The sequence below is a fragment of the Notechis scutatus genome, chromosome 4 (assembly GCF_049901735.1).
Source record: "Notechis scutatus isolate UNSWTSFEM ecotype Mainland chromosome 4, rNotScu1.2, whole genome shotgun sequence".
NCBI lineage: Eukaryota > Metazoa > Chordata > Lepidosauria > Squamata > Elapidae > Notechis > Notechis scutatus.
In genome coordinates this window covers 422,166-440,863 of record NC_142012.1, presented here as the reverse complement: position 1 = coordinate 440,863, position 18,698 = coordinate 422,166, and the positions used below count along the sequence as shown (strand labels likewise).

Here is an 18,698-nt window from a genome sequence, read left to right as displayed (position 1 = left end):
GACCGTGAGAACAATCAACCCATGGAACAAAAGTTGCCCTCGGAAGTTGTGGGAGCGCCATCACTTGAGACTTTCCACAAGAGATTGGACTGCCGTCTGTCAGAAATGGTGTAGGGTCTCCCGCTTGGGTAGGGGGTTAGACTAGATGACCTACAAGGTCCCTTCCAACTCTGATTATCTGATTCATCACTGCCATCTGTCAGCAATGGTGCTTAAGCAGGGGGTTGGACTAGATGACCTAGACGTTCCCTTCCTTCTATTATATTCCTATTTTATTCTGCCTTCCTCTCCACTCAGAGCTTAAAGGGCCACTTTAAAAGTTCCTCTTTGAGATCAGCAGGAGGTCCCCGTGAACCTCCCTGTCTGTTCTTTCCCAGAATGACAAGAGTTGGAAGGGACCCCACAGAGGTCTTCTAGTCCAACCCCCCTGCTTCAGGCAGGAGGCCCCCCCCTTTTTTTCCCTGACCTCTGTCCTCAGCCCTTCCATTCCTCCCAAGGCTGTTGATGGGGCGATAAGGTCGGACCTTTCCAAGCTGTTTTGAGATGCTGCAAAAAATAAAATTAAAAATAAAAACAAAACTGGGCTGGAAGGGGTTAAGACCCAACCTGCTGTGGTTTAATTGACAGCTGGAACCACAGCTGCAGCCTTTTGGCACCTAGCATTATGGGATGGGGTGGGGGGGGGGGGTGGAAGTCTATAAAGGCCATCAGCTGCACCTCCTCAGTGGGTGGATCTCATTTCTTCTCCAACTGGTTGCAGGTACTTACAAGAAGTCTGCTTCAATCATAGCTTTTAGATTTTGAGGTGTTAAAATAGATATATTTGTAGACGTCTCTCTCTTTCTATTCATTGTCCTTCTTTCCTACTTTGGGACTTCCGTTATGGAACACGGGGGGGGCGGTGGGGTTAGAGTAGATGATCTCTTGAGGTTTCTTTCTTCTGTATCTTGTGTCATGCAGGCAGTACCTTGGCTTACAGCCACAACGCAGTTGAAACTTTCTCTCGCTCAGGACAGGGGGTGGTTTGGGATTTGCCTCGGGTTTAGGACCTTTCTTGACACCGTCGTTAAGTGGAATCCCTGCCGTTGTTAAGGCAAGTTATTAAGCGAATCTGGCTTCCCGTTGTTTTGGCTTGTCGGACGGTTGCCAAACCAGGCCTGCCCACCGTCATAAATAGGAGTCAGCTGTGATCGTGGGACTGTCGGGATACCGCATTGGTCGTAGGTATGAAACACCTGGTCATAAGCCACTGTTTTGGGGTGCCGTTCATAAGCTTTGAACGATCACTAAACAAAACGTTTGTGAATTGAGAACTACCTGTGTGTATTTTTTTCATTTTAGAGGCCGTTTGGTCTGGTCTGGTCCTCATTTAATTTGGGGTGGGGCCTCCCCCAAAACTCCTGTCCCGGCACCTTAAAAGTAACAAATGTGTCCTTGACTTACAATGCTCCATTTAGTGACCGTTCAAAGTTACCATGCCACTGCAAAAAAAGCAACTTATGGCCCTTTTTCACACTTACGACCTTTGCAGCATCGCGTGATTTGGGGTATCTTGACAACCGGTTTGTATTTATGACAGTCGCATCGTCCTGGGTGTGTGTGTGTGTGTGTGTGTGTCACACGATCCGCTTTTGCGACCTTCCGACAAGCTAAGTCAACGGAGGGGGGAGATGGATTCACTTAACGACCGTATGACTAGCTGAACTGCAATGACTCACTTAATGGCTTTGGCCAGAAAGGTAAAATGGGGCAAAAACAAATTTCTCACTTACGACCACAGTTGAGCCCAGAATTTATGTCACTTAAGTCGAGGACTGCCTGTAATAGAAAAAAAATAACGAGCTGGAAAGGGACCTCGGAGGTCATCTAGTCCAACCCCCTTCTCAAGCAGGAAACGCTCTACCATTTCAGATCACAGATAACAGACTAAGAGAGTTGGAAGGGACCTTGGAGGTCATCTAGTCCAACCCACTTCTCAAGCAGGAGACCCTCTACCATTCCAGATCACAGATAACAGACTAAGAGAGTTGGAAGGGACCTTGGAGGTCATCTAGTCCAACCCCCTTCTCAAGCAGGAAACGCTCTACCATTTCAGATCACAGATAACAGACTAAGAGAGTTGGAAGGGACCTTGGAGGTCATCTAGTCCAACCCACTTCTCAAGCAGGAGACCCTCTACCATTCCAGACAAAATGGCTGTCCAATCTCTGCTTAAAATCCTCCAGCGATGGAGCAGCCACAACTTCTGGTGGCAAGCAGTTCCACTGGTTAATGGTTCTAACTTTGAAGGAAAATGGTTATTTCTAGGTTGCTTCTTGTCCTGCCTTCTGGTGCTTTTGGGAATAAGTAGACCGCGGGTCCTCTTTGGGGCAGCCCCCCCAAAATATGGGAAGACTCCTATCATGTCACCCCTAGTTCTTCTTTTCACCAGACTTAGAAATACCCAGTTCCTCCATGGAAGGAAACAAATCAAGGAGAGAAGCAAGCAGAAATTTCCCGACAGAACCATTCACCAGTGGAACAGCCTGCCACCAGACGTGGTGGCTGCTCCATCACTGGAAGTTTTTAAGAAGAGATTGGACAGGCATTTGTCTGGAATGGGAGAGGGTTTCCTGCCTGAGCAGGGGGTTGGACTAGATGACCTCCGGGGTCCCTTCCAGCTCTGTTTTTCTGCATTCACACGTTTTAGCCTCCTAATCTGCTCTTCTCTGCACTCTTGGAGATTCTCAGAATCTTTTTTTTTCTTTTCATTTTTAAAATTTTTGCGATCTGTGCCCATATTCTCTCTCTCTCTCTCTCTCCCTCCCTTTCTCCCCCCTTTCTCTCACTCTCTCCCTTTCTCTCTCTCTCTTTCTCTCTCTCCTCCTTTCTCTCTCTTTCGCTCTCTTTCTCTCCCCCTTTCTCTCTCTCTCTCTTTCTCTCTTTCTCTCCCTTTCTCCCCCTCTCTCTCCCTTTCTCTTTCTCTCTCTTTCTCTCTCTCTTTCTCTCTCTCTCCCTTTCTCTCTCTCTCTCTTTCTCTCTCTCCCCCTTTTTCTCTCTCTCTTTTTCTCTCTTTCTTTCTCTCTCTCTCTTTTCTCTCTCTCTTTCTCTCTCTCTCCCTTTCTCTCTCTCTCTTTCTCTCCCTTTCTCTCTCTCTCTTTCTCTCTCCCCCTTTCTCTCTCTCTCTCTTTCTCTCTCTCTCTCTTCTCTCCCTTTCTCTCTCTCTTTCCCTCCCCCTTTTTCTTTTTCTCTCTCTCTTTCTCTCTCTCTTTCTTTCTCTCTCTCTTTCTCTCTCTCTCTTTCTCTCTCTCCCTTTCTCTCTCTCTCTCTCTTTCTCTCCCCTTTCTCTCTCTCTCTTTCTCTCTCCCCCTTTCTCTCTCTCTCTCTCTCTCTCTCTTCTCTCCCTTTCTCTCTCTCTTTCCCTCCCCCTTTTTTTCTCTCTCTCTTCTCTCTCTCTCTCTCTCTTTCTCTCTCTCTCTCTTTCTCTCTCTCCCCCTTTCTCTCTCTCTCTCTCCCTTTCTGTCTTCCCCTTTCTCTGTCTCTCCCCCTTTCTCTTTCTCTCTCTTTCTCTCTCTCTCCTTTTCTCTCTCTCTCTCTCTCTCTTTCTCTCCCCCTCTTTATCTCTATCTCCCTTTCTCTCTCCCCTTTCTCTTTCTCTCTCTTTCCCTCTCTCCCTTTCTCTCTCTCTCTCTATAGTGGGGATGCAGTCCTCCAAGTGTCAGTCTTCCCATTTGTCGGATGCCACCTGACAATACTTTGCTAGGACGGTGCCAACCTGCCAGGAAATTTGGGAGCCAGGTGGGAGGTGGGGGGGGGGGGGGATTGCTTGGAGGGAACGAAAGTTCAACAGTCCCTTCCTTCCATCCCAGCACCACGTCTCAAGGCCAGCCGCTTGGGAAACGGAGCACGGGGGCTGCATTCCCCCAGAAGACCGTTCCAAAAACAATTATTTTAAATTTGATTGGGCTTGTGAAGGACCAGCGATGGGTGGGAGGCACTTTCGGGGCGGGCTAAATGATCCTTTGGGGCGCGGGAATTTCAGTTCTTTTGGCTTTTCCCCTTGACAGTATATCCCTTGACCTGTAGTGAAAACCCTACAGGATAATAAACCAAGCTGGAAGGGACCCTTGGAGGTCTTCTACTCCAACCCGCCCCCCCCATCCTCGCTTGAGACCAAAAGGTAGGGAAAAGATTGTTCTTCCTTTCGAAGCCCAAGCTGAGGCAGGACTGACAATGTGGTGGTCCTTCCTTCAGCAGACCATGGCTTAAACACCCACCCACCCCAAACTCTCATCCTACAAGCCAGGTTGGACCATTTGGGATGGTTTTCGGCAACGGGACCGGAGGCCCGTGTTCCTGGCTCGGATCTCAGGTTAAGTCTTCTTTTGTTGTTGTTGTTTGTCTTCTGGTTTTGGAGTTTTAAGCGAGGAGGCTGGTGGAGCTCAAGGCCCAAAGGATTAGAAGCGAGGGTGTGTGTGTGTGTGTGTGTGTGTGTGTGTGAAGCTAGGTTATCATTTCCACCCCGTCTCCAAGGTCAAGAGAAAGGCCAAGAGAGGGAGGGTGCAAGGGAAACGTGAAGAGTGGTGTGTGTGTGTGTGTGTGTACGTGGGTGGGCAAGTGGAGCCTAACCCGTCCTTGGGAAAGGAGTATCAGCCAAGTTATCTAAGTAGGGTAGACTACATGGGGGAGCAGTTGTGGTTTGCAAACACTGGATGGACGATCCTGTCAGGAAATGAATGGTTGGGTTTTCGGAAAAGAAGCCTGAGGTGGATTGAAAAGCCTTGTGGAATCTCTGTGTCTCCATCTCTCTCTTTATTTTTTTCAACTTAATTTTCAGCTAATTTATTATGTATTTATTTCATTTGTTATTTTATTTATTGCATGTGTTTATGTATTTTATTTATTCTGTATTTATTTTATTCGTTTATTTCTTAGGTGTTTTATTGATTCTACACATTGTTCATTAGTTTATTTCTTTTATATATTGTGTATTTTATTTATTTCTTATGCATTTATTTTATTCGTTTTATTTATTTCTTAGGTGTTTTATTTATTCTGTACATTGGTCATTATTGTATATTTTATGTATGTGCATTTTATTTATTTCTTATGCATTTATTTTATTCGTATTATTTATGTGTTTTATTTATTCTATACATTGGTCATTGTATATTTTATGTATGTGCATTTTATTTATTTCTTATGCATTTATTTTATTCGTATTATTTATGTGTTTTATTTATTCTATACATTGGTCATTATTGTATATTTTATGTATTGTGCATTTTATTTATTTCTTATGCATTTATTTTATTTGTTTTATTTATGTGTTTTATTCATTCTATACATTGGTCATTATTGTATATTTTATGTATTGTGCATTTTATTTATTTCTTATGCATTTATTTTATTCGTATTATTTATTTCTCATGTATTTTATTTATTCTATACACTGTTCATTCTATTTATTTTATGTATTATGCATTTTATTTATTTCTTATGCATTTATTTTATTCGTTTTATGTGTTTTATTCATTTTATGTGTTTTATTCTATACACTGTTCATTATTGTATTTATTTTATGTATTATGCATTTATTTATTTTTATGCATTTTATTTATTCTATATACTGTTCATTATTGTATTTATTTTATGTATTATGCATTTTATTTTTATGCATTTATTTTATTTGTTTTATTTATTTCTTATGTGTTTTATTAATTCTATACACTGTTCATGATTTCATTTATTTTATGCAGTATGTATTTTATTTATTTATTGTATATTTGTTTTACTCACTTTATATGTATTTGTATATGTATGTATAAAATTTGTATATGTATGTATATGTATAAAATACATATTTCTTATGTATTTTATTCCTTGGGTATTTATTTTATGTAATATTTATTTAATTATTTTAAGTATTATGTCTTTATTTTATGTATTACTGTTTTTATTATTTATTGTTTTATTTATGTGTTATGTATGTATCTTATGTATTTTATTTTATTGATCTTCTAATCTAATATATATAAAAGCGAAATACCCCTCACGCATCATCACAAAATCTCCAGAACCATAAAGTCTACGAACTTGAAATTTGGCACCTATATTCCTCTTGGTTTCTAGGTGCTCACTAAGAAAGGATTTTTCCAAATGACCATCAGAGCTATTAGTATTATTTCCTATATTATTATTATTATTAACACGCTCTGATGCTAAGGAGTTCTACTCCCCCTCCCCACCTGAAAAAAAGAAATCTCTTCCAAATGCAAAGTACAAGCAGAGGAAAGGAGTTTCAGTTTTAGTTTCACAGCAGCATCAAGCAGCTTTAGGACAGAACAGTTGAGCTAAGCCACGCCCAGGCACCTTGCCGTCTCCTTCTTGCTCACACAGCAAATAATCTTTCAGTTTTCAAACAGTCCTCAACTCTGATGATCTCCAGATGAAGACCGGTGGATGCTGGTAGGCAGACGCACAATTTTTTCCCTTATTTTCCTCTCCCAAAACTATGCCTGACCACATAGTTTCATAGCGAAGCATGGGTATCGAGCTAGTAAAATCAATAAATACCTATTTATTTGTTTATGATTTATTTATTTTTCAACTTCTTTTATTTATTCAACTGATCTTGCAAAGCCACCAGAAGGCCAAACAAGGGATGGAAACTTATCAAGGAGAGAAACAACTTAGAAGAAAACCTAGCAGAAACTTCCTGACAGTGAGGACAGTTCACCAGTGGAACTGCATGCCACCAGAAGTTGTGGGTGCTCTATCACTGGAGGTTTTTAAAGAAGAGATTGGACATCCACTTCTCTAAAATGGTAGAGGGTCTCCTGCTTGAGCCAGGGGTTGGGCTAGAAGACCTCTGAGGTCCTTTTTTTCCAACTCTGTCATTGTGTCATTTCTCTTTCTTCATTTTCTCTCTCTCTCTCTTTCTTCTCCGACTTCCTCCATTTCTCTTGCTGTCTCCATCTCTTCTCTCTCCCCCGCTCAGGACTCTCCAACTTACAACGGTTCATTGAGTGACCATTCAAACTTACAACGGTACTGAAAATGGGGCCCTGCGACCATTTTTCACACTTAATGACCGTCGCCGCGTTCCCATGGTCCCGCTGCAGGAAGTTAGCACCCACCCCTCTCCTAGAAAATTAAAATACCCTAGGAAATATTTAAAAAGGCAGAATATTTCCTCTAAAAAGAGTAGAAACTCAGAAGCAGAAGCTCACCTCCACCTTTGTTAATGGGTGGGCCATTAAGGCCTGGGCCAGAATACTTTACATAACAAAAGATCTCCAGGTAAAGTTATAGCAATTGCCAAAAGCTCTTTTCAGTGCATTTATTTATGTGTTTGTTTGTTTGTTTGTTTATTTGATTTGTCAATTGCTTGCAAGATAATAGGTATAAGTAAAAACATAGTTATGAATACATGTATACATGTAAGAAAAATAAATATATATAAAAGAAACAATAGGACAGGGACGGTAGGCATGATTGGTGCGCTTATGCACGCCCCCTACAGGCCTCTTAGGAAAGGGGTGAGGTCAATAGCAGACAGTCTAAGGTTAAAGTTTTTGGGGTTTGGGGAAGAAACCACAGAGTTGGGTAGAGTATTCCAGACATTGACCACTCTGTTGCTGAAGTCGTATTTCCTGCAGTTAAGTTTGGTGCGGTTAACCTTGAGTTTGCATCTGTTGTTTGCTCTTGTGTTGTTATGGTTGAAGCTGAAGTATTCATTGACAGGTAGGACATTGCAATGTATGATTTTATATACTATACTTAGATCGGACCGAAGGTGGCGTAGTTCTAGGTTTTCTAGGTCTAGAATTTCGAGTCTGGTGGCATAAGGTCTTCTGCAAGGAGTAGAGGAGTGGAGAAATCTTCTTGTGAAATATTTCTGGACTTTCTCAACTGTGTTAATATCAGATACGTAATGTGGGTTCCAGACTGATGAGCTGATCATCATCCAGCAAAGGCTCAACCAAGCCTGGAACTCAGGACAGCCTACAGAGTTGCCCCCGCATGGCCTCATGGGAGTCTGACAACCAATCAGAATACAAGCTCCAATTCAAATCCCAACCAAGGTTATAAAACCCAGGTACTCTCAGCATCTCGGCCCTTCTTGACCTTCTCTTCTCATCCATCCTTTTCCCTTTGGAGCTTCAAGCCACGTGGTCCTGCTATCCACTATTAAACCATCTTTCCTAACAGCCTCCATGTTTCCAGTGTCTTTTCCCCCCACTTGGAACTGAACCCAGAAGGATTTTGCTTTCAAACAACGCGATCAACATTCAGACAAGCTTGGCAATCGTCTCGTATTTATGACGGTCGTGTCCTGGGGGGGGGAGTCACACGATCCCCTTTTGCAGCCTTCTGACGAGCCAACTCCATGGGGGAAGCCAGATCCGCTTAACGACTGGGTTACTTTGAACCACTGCGGCAATTCACTTAGCGACGGTGGCGAGCAAGGTCGTGAAATGCAGCCCAACTCATTTATCACCCCCGCCCCCGTCTCTGGAAAAAATTGGGCTCTGAAAAAAAAAAGGGTCATCGGTCACTTTTTTTCGCAGGGCCGTCGTAAGTTCGAGCGGTCCCTAAATGGGCTGTTGTAAGTCAAGAGCTACCTGGGTGGGCTGGAGCAATAATTCTAAACTGCAGCTGAACCTTAATGGTCCTTAATTCTAATCCCCTTGACCTTCCTCTTTGCAATCTGGGGGACGTTGGTCAGAATAGAGCTGGAAGGGACCCCCAGAGATCTTCTAGTCCAACACCCCTGCTCCAACAGGAGATTCTAGAGCAAAGGGGTCTCATCTTTTGAGATCTTTATGGTTCTTCTTCAACTTCCCATGGTGAGAGCTTGCGTGGTGGTTGAGGGAGAAAAAACAGCTTTGGGACTTTGGGACAAGGCCCCAGTGGTGGTATTCAATTTTTTTTAATGACCGCTTGTGTGGGTGTGGCTTGATGGGTGTGGCTTGATGGGTGTGGCTTGATGGGTGTGGCTTGGTGGGCATGGCAGAGGAAGGATACTGCAAAATCCCCCTCCCCTCCCCACCCCACTAACCTGCTTTCCAGCTCCGTTCTCCTGGGCAGGGCAACCAAAGGAGACCCAGCCGATCAGCTGGGACTCAATGGGAGGCAGAGAAGAGATGGGGGTTGGTGGGGCCAGTCAGAGGTTGGATTGGCCGGTTCTCCCAACTACTCCAAATTTCTGCTACTGGTTCTCCAGGACTGGTCAGAACTGGTTGAATATTTGATTTGATTTATTTGATTTGTCAATCACTTACAAGATAGTAGGTATAAGTATATACATAGTTATGAATACATGAAATGGGTACATATAAGAAAGATAAAAGAAACAATAGGACAGGGACGGTAGGCACATTGGTGCGCTTATGCATGACCTCTACAGGCCCCTGTATACACCACCTCTGGGACAAGCCCTTGAGGATGCAACGTCTTCTCTTGCAGACCCTGAATTCCTCGGCTGCCAAAAACCACGTCGTTCCTTCGAGATGCTCCGCTTGAATTCCCAGGATGCCCGTCAGCTGCTACACAACAAATTTGTGGTCATCTTGGGAGATTCAAGTGAGTGCAGATGGCGAGGGGAGAAGAGCTCCCTTCTCTCTGTCTCTCTCTCTCGCTCTCTTTCTCTCCCTCCCTCCCTCTCTCTTCCCCCTCCCTCTCTCTCAATTCCCCCTTAATCTCCTCTCTCTCTTTCTATCTCCCCCCCTCTCTCCCCTCTCTCTCTCAATCCCCCTCTCAATCTCTCTCTCTCTCCCCCCTCCTCTCTCTCCCTCCCTCCCCCTCTCTCTCAATCCCCTCTCTCTCAATCTCTCTCTCTCTCTCTCTCTCTTTCTCTCCCTCCCTCCCTTTCTCCCCTCTCCCCCTCTCTCTCAATCCCCCTCTCAATCTCCCTCTCTCTCTCTCTTTCTCTCTCCCCCTCTCTCCTCTCTCTCTCTCAATCCCCCCTCTCAATCTCCCTCTCTCTCTCTTTCTCTCCCTCCCTCCCTCTCTCCTCCCTCCCCCCTCTCTCTCAATCCCCCTCTCTCAATCTCTCTCTTTCTCTCCCTCCCTCCCTTTCTCCCCCTTTCTCCCCTCTCTCTCAATCTCCTCTCTCTCAATCTCCCTCTCTCTCTTTCTCTCCCTCCCTCTCTCCCCCTCTCTCTCTCTCAATCCCCCTCTCAATCTCTCTCTCTCTCTTTCTGTCTCTCTCTTTCTCTCCCTCTCCTATCTCTCTTCCTGCCCTCTCTCTCTCTCTCTCAAATATATTTTTATTGTTTACAACTATAAATATCATACCCAGAGTGACCGTTCTGGCATCAATCTGCCCTACTTTAAAAAAAAAAAAAGATATTATTAAACCATTAACGTTCATATTATTAGTACACTATTCACAATCTAGGATCTATTTGTCGTAACTATTTTGTTTCCGACCTTCTCCTCTGAGCTTCCAGCTCTCTTGAAGGCATCCGAGCTAGCTTTCCCCAGCCTTTTTGGGCCTGTCTCGATATCTCAGACTGCAGCTCCCATCATAGTTTAGTTTAGTTTACTTTATTGTCATTGCACCTCATACAACGAAATCAAACACCATCTTCAGTGCACAACTGTGACCATGAAAATAAACACAAACACACATCCTTCACCCTCCACACATTGAATTGAAAACCCCTGATACTGCATGGATATTGCACTATTACACAGTAGAGTTCAAAAGAGTTACTGCCCTGGGATAGAAGCTGTTTTTCAGCCTATTTGTCCTTGTTTTTATTATTATCCTGTACCGTCTGCCAGATGGTAATAGTTAAAAAAAAAAAGGGGGGTGCCCAGGTTGAGATGGATCTTTGAGGATGTTTTGAACTTTCTTAAGGCAGCAGGAGCTATAAAGCTCTTCCAAAGAGGGGAGAGGGCAACAAATTTATCCTCAGGGCAATGACATTAAACCCTCTGGAGTGCTTTCCTATCTGCCCCTGTGCAATTGGCAAACCATACAGAGGTGTGCAGTAAATTAAGATACTTTCTATGGTGCAGCGGTAGAAGGTCACCAGCAGTTTTCCATCCAGTTGTTGTTTCCTGAGGAGCCTCAGGTAGTATAATCTCTGCTGGGCCCTTTTGACCAGGGTTGCAATGTGAGCCCCCCAGGTCAGGTCCTCTTTTAGGGTAACACCCAGAAACTTAAAACTGGCCACTTGCTCCCCTCGGTCTCCCTTGATGAGCAAGGGCTGGATGTCTGACCTGTTCCTTCTATATAGTCCACTATCATCTCCTTGGTCTTCTTGGTGTTGAGGACCAAGTTATTGTCTCCACACCACATGAGGTCCACCTCATCTCGGTAGGCAGATTCACCCTCCCCGGAGATGAGTCCCACCACTGTTGAATAGGCATGCAAAAGGAGCCAGTTGCTCGTTATGGGTTTGCGAGTCATTCAGGTCTAGCAGGGGAACCAGGGATCGAATATCTGGAATGGTGGGGTGAGATGCTCAAGGCATGATTGATGGGGGTGGTAGGAGAACATCTCTGTTGATGGAAGAAGCTGTATCTGCTTTCTGCTGGAGAAGGAGGAAGAAAATGCATGCCTTCTCCTAGGAGTGAGGATTTCATATAGCATCAAAGGGCTGGAAAGGGACCTTGGAGGTCTTCTAGTCCAACCCCCTCCCCCCCTGCAATCTTTCATGGATGAAAAGAAAGGCAAGTCTCCAAACGTGGCCCCTTTAAGACTGGTGGACTTCGACTCCCATGCTGGCTGAGGCATTCTGGGAGTTGAAGTCCACAAGGCTTAAAAGTGGCTGAGTTTGGAGACCTTTGCTGCTTTTTTTTTTTTTTTTTAAATTCAAGGCTTCCAAGCTGGTGGTGTGGGTCAAACTCCCAGAATTCTCAGCAACGGTCATTGACCATTGGCTGAGGAATTGTGTTGTGGGAGTTTCATCACTGGAGGCTTTCAAGAAGAGACTGGGCTGCCATCTGTCAGAAATGGCGTAGTAGGGTTTCCTGCTTGGGTGGGGGTTGGACTAGATGACCTGCAAGGCCCCTTCCAACTCTGTTAATCTGTAAATTCTCTCTCTTCCTCTTCCTGCAGTCCAGCGATCGGTCTACAAGGATCTCATTCAGTTGCTCCAGAGTGACTCCTTACTCACTTCGTCCCAAATGAAGTCTAAGGTATCGTAATGGGCCTCTTTCATTCTCTCTCTCTTTCATTTTCTCTCTTTCATTCTCTCTCTTTCATTCTCTCTCATTCTCTCTTTCATTTTCTTTTTCATTCTCTCTCATTCTCTCTTTCATTCTCTCTCTCTCTTTCATTCTCTTTCATTTTGTCTCTTTCATTCTCTCTCATTCTCTCTTTCATTCTCTCTTTTTCATTCTCTCATTCTCTCTTTCATTCATTCTCTCTCTCTCTCATTCTCTCTCTTTCATTCTCTTTTTTTCATTCTCTTTCATTCTCTCATTCTCTCTTTCATTCTCTCTTTCATTTTCTCTCTTTCATTCTCTCTCATTCTCTCTTTCATTCTCTCATTCTCTTTCATTCATTCTTGCTCTCATTCTCTCTTTCATTCTCTCTTTTTCATTCTCTCTCATTCTCTCTCTTTCATTCTCTCTCTCATTCATTCTCTCTCTTTCATTCTCTCTCTTTCTCTTTCATTCTCTCCCTCTTTTATTCTCTCTCTCTTTCATTCTCTTTCTCTCTCTTTCATTTTCTCTCTTTCATTTTCTCTCATTCTCTCTTTCATTCATTCCTCATTCTCTTTCATTCATTCTCTTGCTCTCATTCTCTCTCTTTCATTCTCTCTTTTTCATTCTCTCTCATTCTCTTTCATTCTCTCTCTCTTTCATTCTCTCTCTTTCATTCTCTCCCTCTTTCATTCTCTCTCTCTTTCATTCTCTTTCTCTCTCTTTCATTTTCTCTCTTTCATTTTCTCTCATTCTCTCTTTCATTCATTCTCTCTCTTTCATTCTCTCTCTTTCATTTTCTCTCTTTCATTCTCTCTTTCATTCTCTCTCTCTCTTTCATTCTCTCTCTCATTCTCTCTCTCTTTCATTCTCTCTCTCTCTCATTCTCTCTCATTCTCTCTCATTCTCTCTCTTTCATTCTCTTTCATTCTCTCTCATTCTCTTTCATTCTCTCTCATTTTCTTTCATTCTCTCTCTCTTTCATTCTCTCTCTTTCATTCTCTCTTTCATTCTCTCTCTCTTTCTCTCTTTCATTCTCTCTCTCTTTCTCTCTCTCTCATTCTCTCTCTTTCATTCTCTCTCTCTCTCTCTTTCCAGGGGGAATTCAGTTTTGAAAACGACCAATTAATTGAAGGTGGTGTTCTGGATGGCCTACACAACGGAATCCGTTATCGGGAAGTGCGCCAATATCGCACCCGTTATCACCTCGTCCGCTTCTACTTCCTGACGCGGATCTACTCGGAATATTTTGAAAGCATCCTGAAAGATTTCCGGGTTGGCCCACAGCCAGATGTTTTGATCCTCAATTCTTGCGTTTGGGATGTTTCCAGGTAGCGTATTGTCTGTTGTGTTAGGTGTCAAGGTCATTTGATGATCTTCAGAGGGCTCCTGGGGGTGCAAAGGCCTTAAATCCCAGGAATCTCCAACCTTGGCAGCTTTATGACTCATGGGCTTCCGCTCCCAGAATTCCTCAGCCAGCCTTGTGGACTTCCGCTCCCAGAATTCCTCAGCTGGCCTTGTGGACTTCCGCTCCCAGAATTCCTCAGCCGGCCTTGGGCACTTCTGCCACCAGAATTCCTCAACCAGCCTTGTGGACTTCAGCTCCCAGAATTCCTCAGCCAGCCTTGTGGACTTCAGCTCCCAGAATTCCTCAACCAGCCTTGTGGATTTCTGCTCCCAGAATTCCTTAGCCAGCCTTGTGGACTTCCACTCCCAGAATTCCTCAGCCAGCCTTGGAGACTTCCGCTCCCAGAATTCCTCATCTTGGTTAAGGAGGAGGCATTCTGGGAATTGAAGTCCACAGCTTGTAAAGTTGCCAAGATTGGAAACTCCTGCTGTAGGGATCAACTAGGGATTTTAATGCAAGAGTTGGAAGGGACCTTGGAGGTCATCTAATCTAACCTGCTGCTAAGACAGAAGACCCTCTACCACTTCAGAGAAGTGACTGTCTAGGTCCTTCTTGAAATCGTCCAGTGATGGAGCATCCACAACTCCTGGTGGCAAGCAGTTCCACTGGTTAATTGTTTCTCACTGTTAGGAAATTCCTCCTTAGTTCCAGACTGGTTCTCTCCTTGATTAGTTTCCATCCGTTGCTTCTTCTCCTGCTTTCTGGTGCTTTGGATAATAGGTTGACCCCACTATTCTTTGAGGCAGCCCCTCAAATATTGGAAGACTGCTATCCTGTCACTCCTGGTCCTTCTTGTCATTAAACTAGACATACCCAATTCCTGCCACTGTTCTTCATACGTTTTATCCTCTTTTGTTGCTCTTCTCTTCACTCTTTCCAGAATTTCAACATCTTTTTTTATATCGTGGCCATCAAAACTGGATGCCAGTATTCCAAGTTTGGCCTTACTAAGCCTTTATAGAGCTGTACTTTATAGAGCAAAGCTTATTTATAAAGGTTTGAGTCCCTTGGTGCTCAGCAGATCCTGGTTTGTTTGTCTGTTTGTTTGTTTTCTCTCCCTGAGCAGATATGGCCCGTCTTCCATGATGGAATACCGCAGAAATTTGGAGATAGCCTTCAACAAGTTGGACGCTGACCTCCCACCTTCCTGTTTGGTCATCTGGAACATGACCATGCCTCTAGGCCCCAGGATCAAAGGTGGCTTCCTTATACCAGAGGTAGGATTAGAAACCCCCCAGTCTGGGCCTTGTCTTCGAGGTGTTGTCTGAATGGTAGATGTCAGCATTCGTGTGTGTTCTGAGATTATGGTTTGTTCCAGTTCAGGGGTGGGATTCAAATTTCTTAACAACCAGTTCTGTGGGTATGGCCTAATTTGTGGGTGTGGCTTGGTGGTCATGTGACTGGCTGGGCATGGTTTGTATGTAAATATTATAAATGTTTATGTAAATATTGAATTTTTTATTTAAAAAAAAAAGAGCAACTTTTACCCAAAATCAGGCAAAGCGGGCAGGCAGATTGAGTTGCTCGCAGAATCACAGATTCACTCAGAGATCTATCTTTCTGCAATCTGCTACCTGAGTCTGTCACATAAAATTTGCTTGCAAGCAAACTCACAAAATTGACTCACAACACACCGTGCATGTAAATATTGAATTTTTTATTTAAAAAAAGAGCAACTTTTACCCAAAAGCAGGCAAAGCAGGCAGGCAGATTGAGTTGCTCGCAGAATCACAGAGTCACTCAGAGATCTGTGTTCCTACGGGTGATGTGGGCAGCACAGCCTTGTGTTCCCTCGCAGTCTGGATTAATTGCTTTGGGGGGCGACATTTCTCTGCGGACCACCCAAATTTTCTCATGGAGCACCAGTGGTTCCCGGCCCACTGGTTGGCGACCACCGTTCTAGTCCAACCCCGCTCTGCTTGCCAGCCGAGGACGCTGGACCATGATTTTCCTGCTGTCTCCCAGCTGCAGCACCTGAGCCAGACTCTACGGCAGGACATCATCGAAGGCAACTTCTACGGGGCCACCCTGGCCGACCTCCATCTCTTTGACGTGGTGGACCTCCACTTCCACTTCCGCTTCGACGTGGGGAACCGCGTCAAGGATGGGATCCACTGGAACAACGTGGTGCATCGCCGGATCACCAACCTTCTCCTGACCCATCTGGCCGATGCCTGGGGGGTGGCAATCCCAGAGAAGAATCGCTGGGGGGGTGAGTAGAAGGACGCCCAGCGACCTGTTCCTTTTGGTTTCCGGAGATCAGGACAGTGGTGGGATTCGGATGTTTTTGACTGCCGTTTCTGTGGGCGTGGCTTGCTGGGCATGGCTTGGTGGGCGCTGCAGGGGAAGGATACTGCAAAACCCCTTCCCTTCCCACCCCACCCCACTAACCTGCTTTCCAGCTCCATTCTCCTCTGCAGGGCAACCAAAGAAGACCCAGCCGATCAGCTGTGGGTGTGGCTTGGTGGGCATGGTGTTCTGTGGGTGTGGCTTGGCAGGCATGGCAGAGGAAGGCTATTGCCAAATCCCCTTCCTCCCCACCCCACTAGCCTGCTTTCCAGCTCCGTTCTCCTGTGCAGGGCAACCAAAGGAGACCCAGCCGGTCAGCTGGGACTCGATGGGAGGCAGAGAAGAGATGGGGCTGGCGGGGCCAGTCAGAGGTGGGATTGGCCGGTTCTCCAGAACTACTCAAAATTTCCGCTACCGGTTCTCCAGAACTGATCCGAACCGGCTGGATATACCACTTCTGATTCCTTTGGAGTAAACAGCGGAGGGTTCTGGTGACATCAAAGACCGCAATGGATAGAGAGGCCTCTTTTTCTCTCCACATCTACTAGTCTGTAGTTTGTACTACAGTAGCACGGATGATGTTACCTAGCTTGGTAATATAATGTCTGCAAGAAAACTACCAAGCTCAGAGAGCTCCAAGGACCCCACTGTCCTCCTCCTCTTCCTCCTCCTCTGTTTCATATGGGATGGGATGGAAGGGACCTTGGAGGTCTTCTAGCACAGCCCCCTCCTCAAGCAGGAGAACCTCATGATTCTTGTTAGAGAGGCATTTAGCATCCATCTCTGGAACTTCTTCTGAACTCTTGCAGTAGTTTATTTTCAGACCTCTCACATCCCAGACATAAACTGCTTCAACTCCTTCCCTCAAATTGCTGCTATAGAGCCCTGCAAAGCAGAACAACTAGATACAAGAACAGTTTTTTTCCTGAAAGCCATCACTCTGCTAAACAAATAATTCCCTCAACACTGTCCAACTATTGACAAAGTCTGCATTACTATTACTATTAATCTTCCCATCACTCCTTATCACCCACCCCTCCCAGTTGTGACTGTATGACTGTAACTTTGTCGCTTGTATCCTTATGATTTATATGGACTGTTTCCTAGTATGATTTGATTGCTTATTGTACCCTATGACTATCATTAAGTGTTGGACCTGATGATTCTTGACTCTTGATGAATGTATCTTTTCTTTTATGAACACTGAGAGCATTTGCACCAAAGACAAATTCCTTGTGTGTCCAATCAAACTTGGCCAATAAAGAATTCATTCATTCATTTTCTCCCCCACTCTCTCTCTCCCTCCCTCCCTCTCTATCTCTATCTCTATCTCTATCTCTCTATCTCTATCTCTATCTCTATCTATCTATCTATCTATCTATCTATCTATCTATCTATCTACTATCTATCTATCTCCATCCATCCATCCATCCATCCATCTATGTCTCTCTCTCTCTCTCTCTCTCATCTATATCTATCTATCTATCTATCTATAACTATCGGTCTATCTATCTCTATCTATCTATCTATCTATCTATCTATCTATCTATCTATCTATCTATCTATCTATCTATATGTCTATATATCTATATCTCTATCTATCTATCTCTATCTATCTATCTATCTATCTATCTATCTATCTATCTATCTATCTATCTATCTATCCATCTATCTCTCTCTCTCTCTCTCTCTCTCTCTCTCTCTCTATCTATCTATCTATCTATCTATCTATCTATCTATCTATCATCTATCTCTATATCTCTATCTATCATCTCTCTATCTCTATCTCTATCTCTATCTCTATCTCCATATCTATCTATCTATCTGTCCATCCATCCATCCATCCATCCATCCATCCATCCATCCATCCATCCATCCATCCATCCATCCATCCATCCATCTATCTATCTATCTATCTATCTATCTATCTATCTATCTATCTATCTATCTATCTATCTATCTATCTATCTATCTCTATATCTCTATCTATCATCTGTCTGTCTGTCTGTCTATCCTGTATATATATTCACTTATTCTGAAGTTAAATATGAGAGCGCTGAATCTGTGTTCAGATAAGGCAAAGTCAGTGAAGAGGCCTCTTTTCCTTCAGAACGAAGGCAGGCCATCAGGTTCCTAGCTGCCCCCGAGGACATTATAGGATACGGCAAAAGCTGCAGGTGGGATGATGAAGACACCAAGGGCTTCCTGGAGCATCCCATGCCCACAACTGGATGGCTCTACAAAGAACGCAAGTATCTGAGTCTGGAGAGGTCATGGGAGGAGACCATGCAGTGGGGTTCTTAGCAGGCTGGGGCAGGGGTGGGATTCGACCGGTTCGGGCGAACTGGATGTTAAATTTATATCTGGCTTGCCGAACCGGTATTTGAACCGACTGGCTGGCCCCGCCCTTCCTACCCCTCCCCTCCCCGGAGTCTCCACGTGGCCCATTTCCGATGTAGTTAAGTCCCGGGGCCGCGTGGAGACTCCTGGGAGGGCGCGAAACGGGCCTGTTTCCAGCTTCTGGAGGGCCTCTAGAGCCTGGGGGAGGCTGTTTTCGCCCTCCCAGAGGCCTGAGGGAAGCCTCCGGACTCTGGGGAAGGTGAAAAATGGCCCCTCCCAGAAGTTCTGGTAGGCCACGCCCACCATGGCCACACCTCTGGGCTGGAGGCCACCATCTACCCTGTTTCTCCAACAATACGGCCTCCCCCAATAGAAAGTCCCAGCATGTTTTATAGGCATGAAATGAAATTAAGCCCCTCCCCCCAAATTAAGGCCTATATTAAAACATGCGAAATGGGGGAAATGGTGGGGGGGCTTGCCGTTAGGAAGTACTTTTGTTGCACACCGGATATGGTGC

General features: G+C 44.6%; 1 protein-coding gene across 1 annotated transcript; it reads left to right on the top strand.

Annotated features, from left to right (window-relative positions):
- The first annotated feature begins 9,494 nt into the window (after positions 1–9,494).
- Positions 9,495–18,145, top strand: LOC113432309 (PC-esterase domain-containing protein 1A-like). The gene is made up of 6 exons (XM_087965849.1): positions 9,495–9,567; positions 12,056–12,135; positions 13,243–13,475; positions 14,619–14,769; positions 15,518–15,764; positions 17,952–18,145. The coding sequence occupies exons 1-6, from the start codon at positions 9,495–9,497 to the stop codon at positions 18,143–18,145; spliced, it is 978 nt and encodes a 325-aa protein (XP_087821975.1).
- The last annotated feature ends 553 nt before the right edge of the window (positions 18,146–18,698 follow it).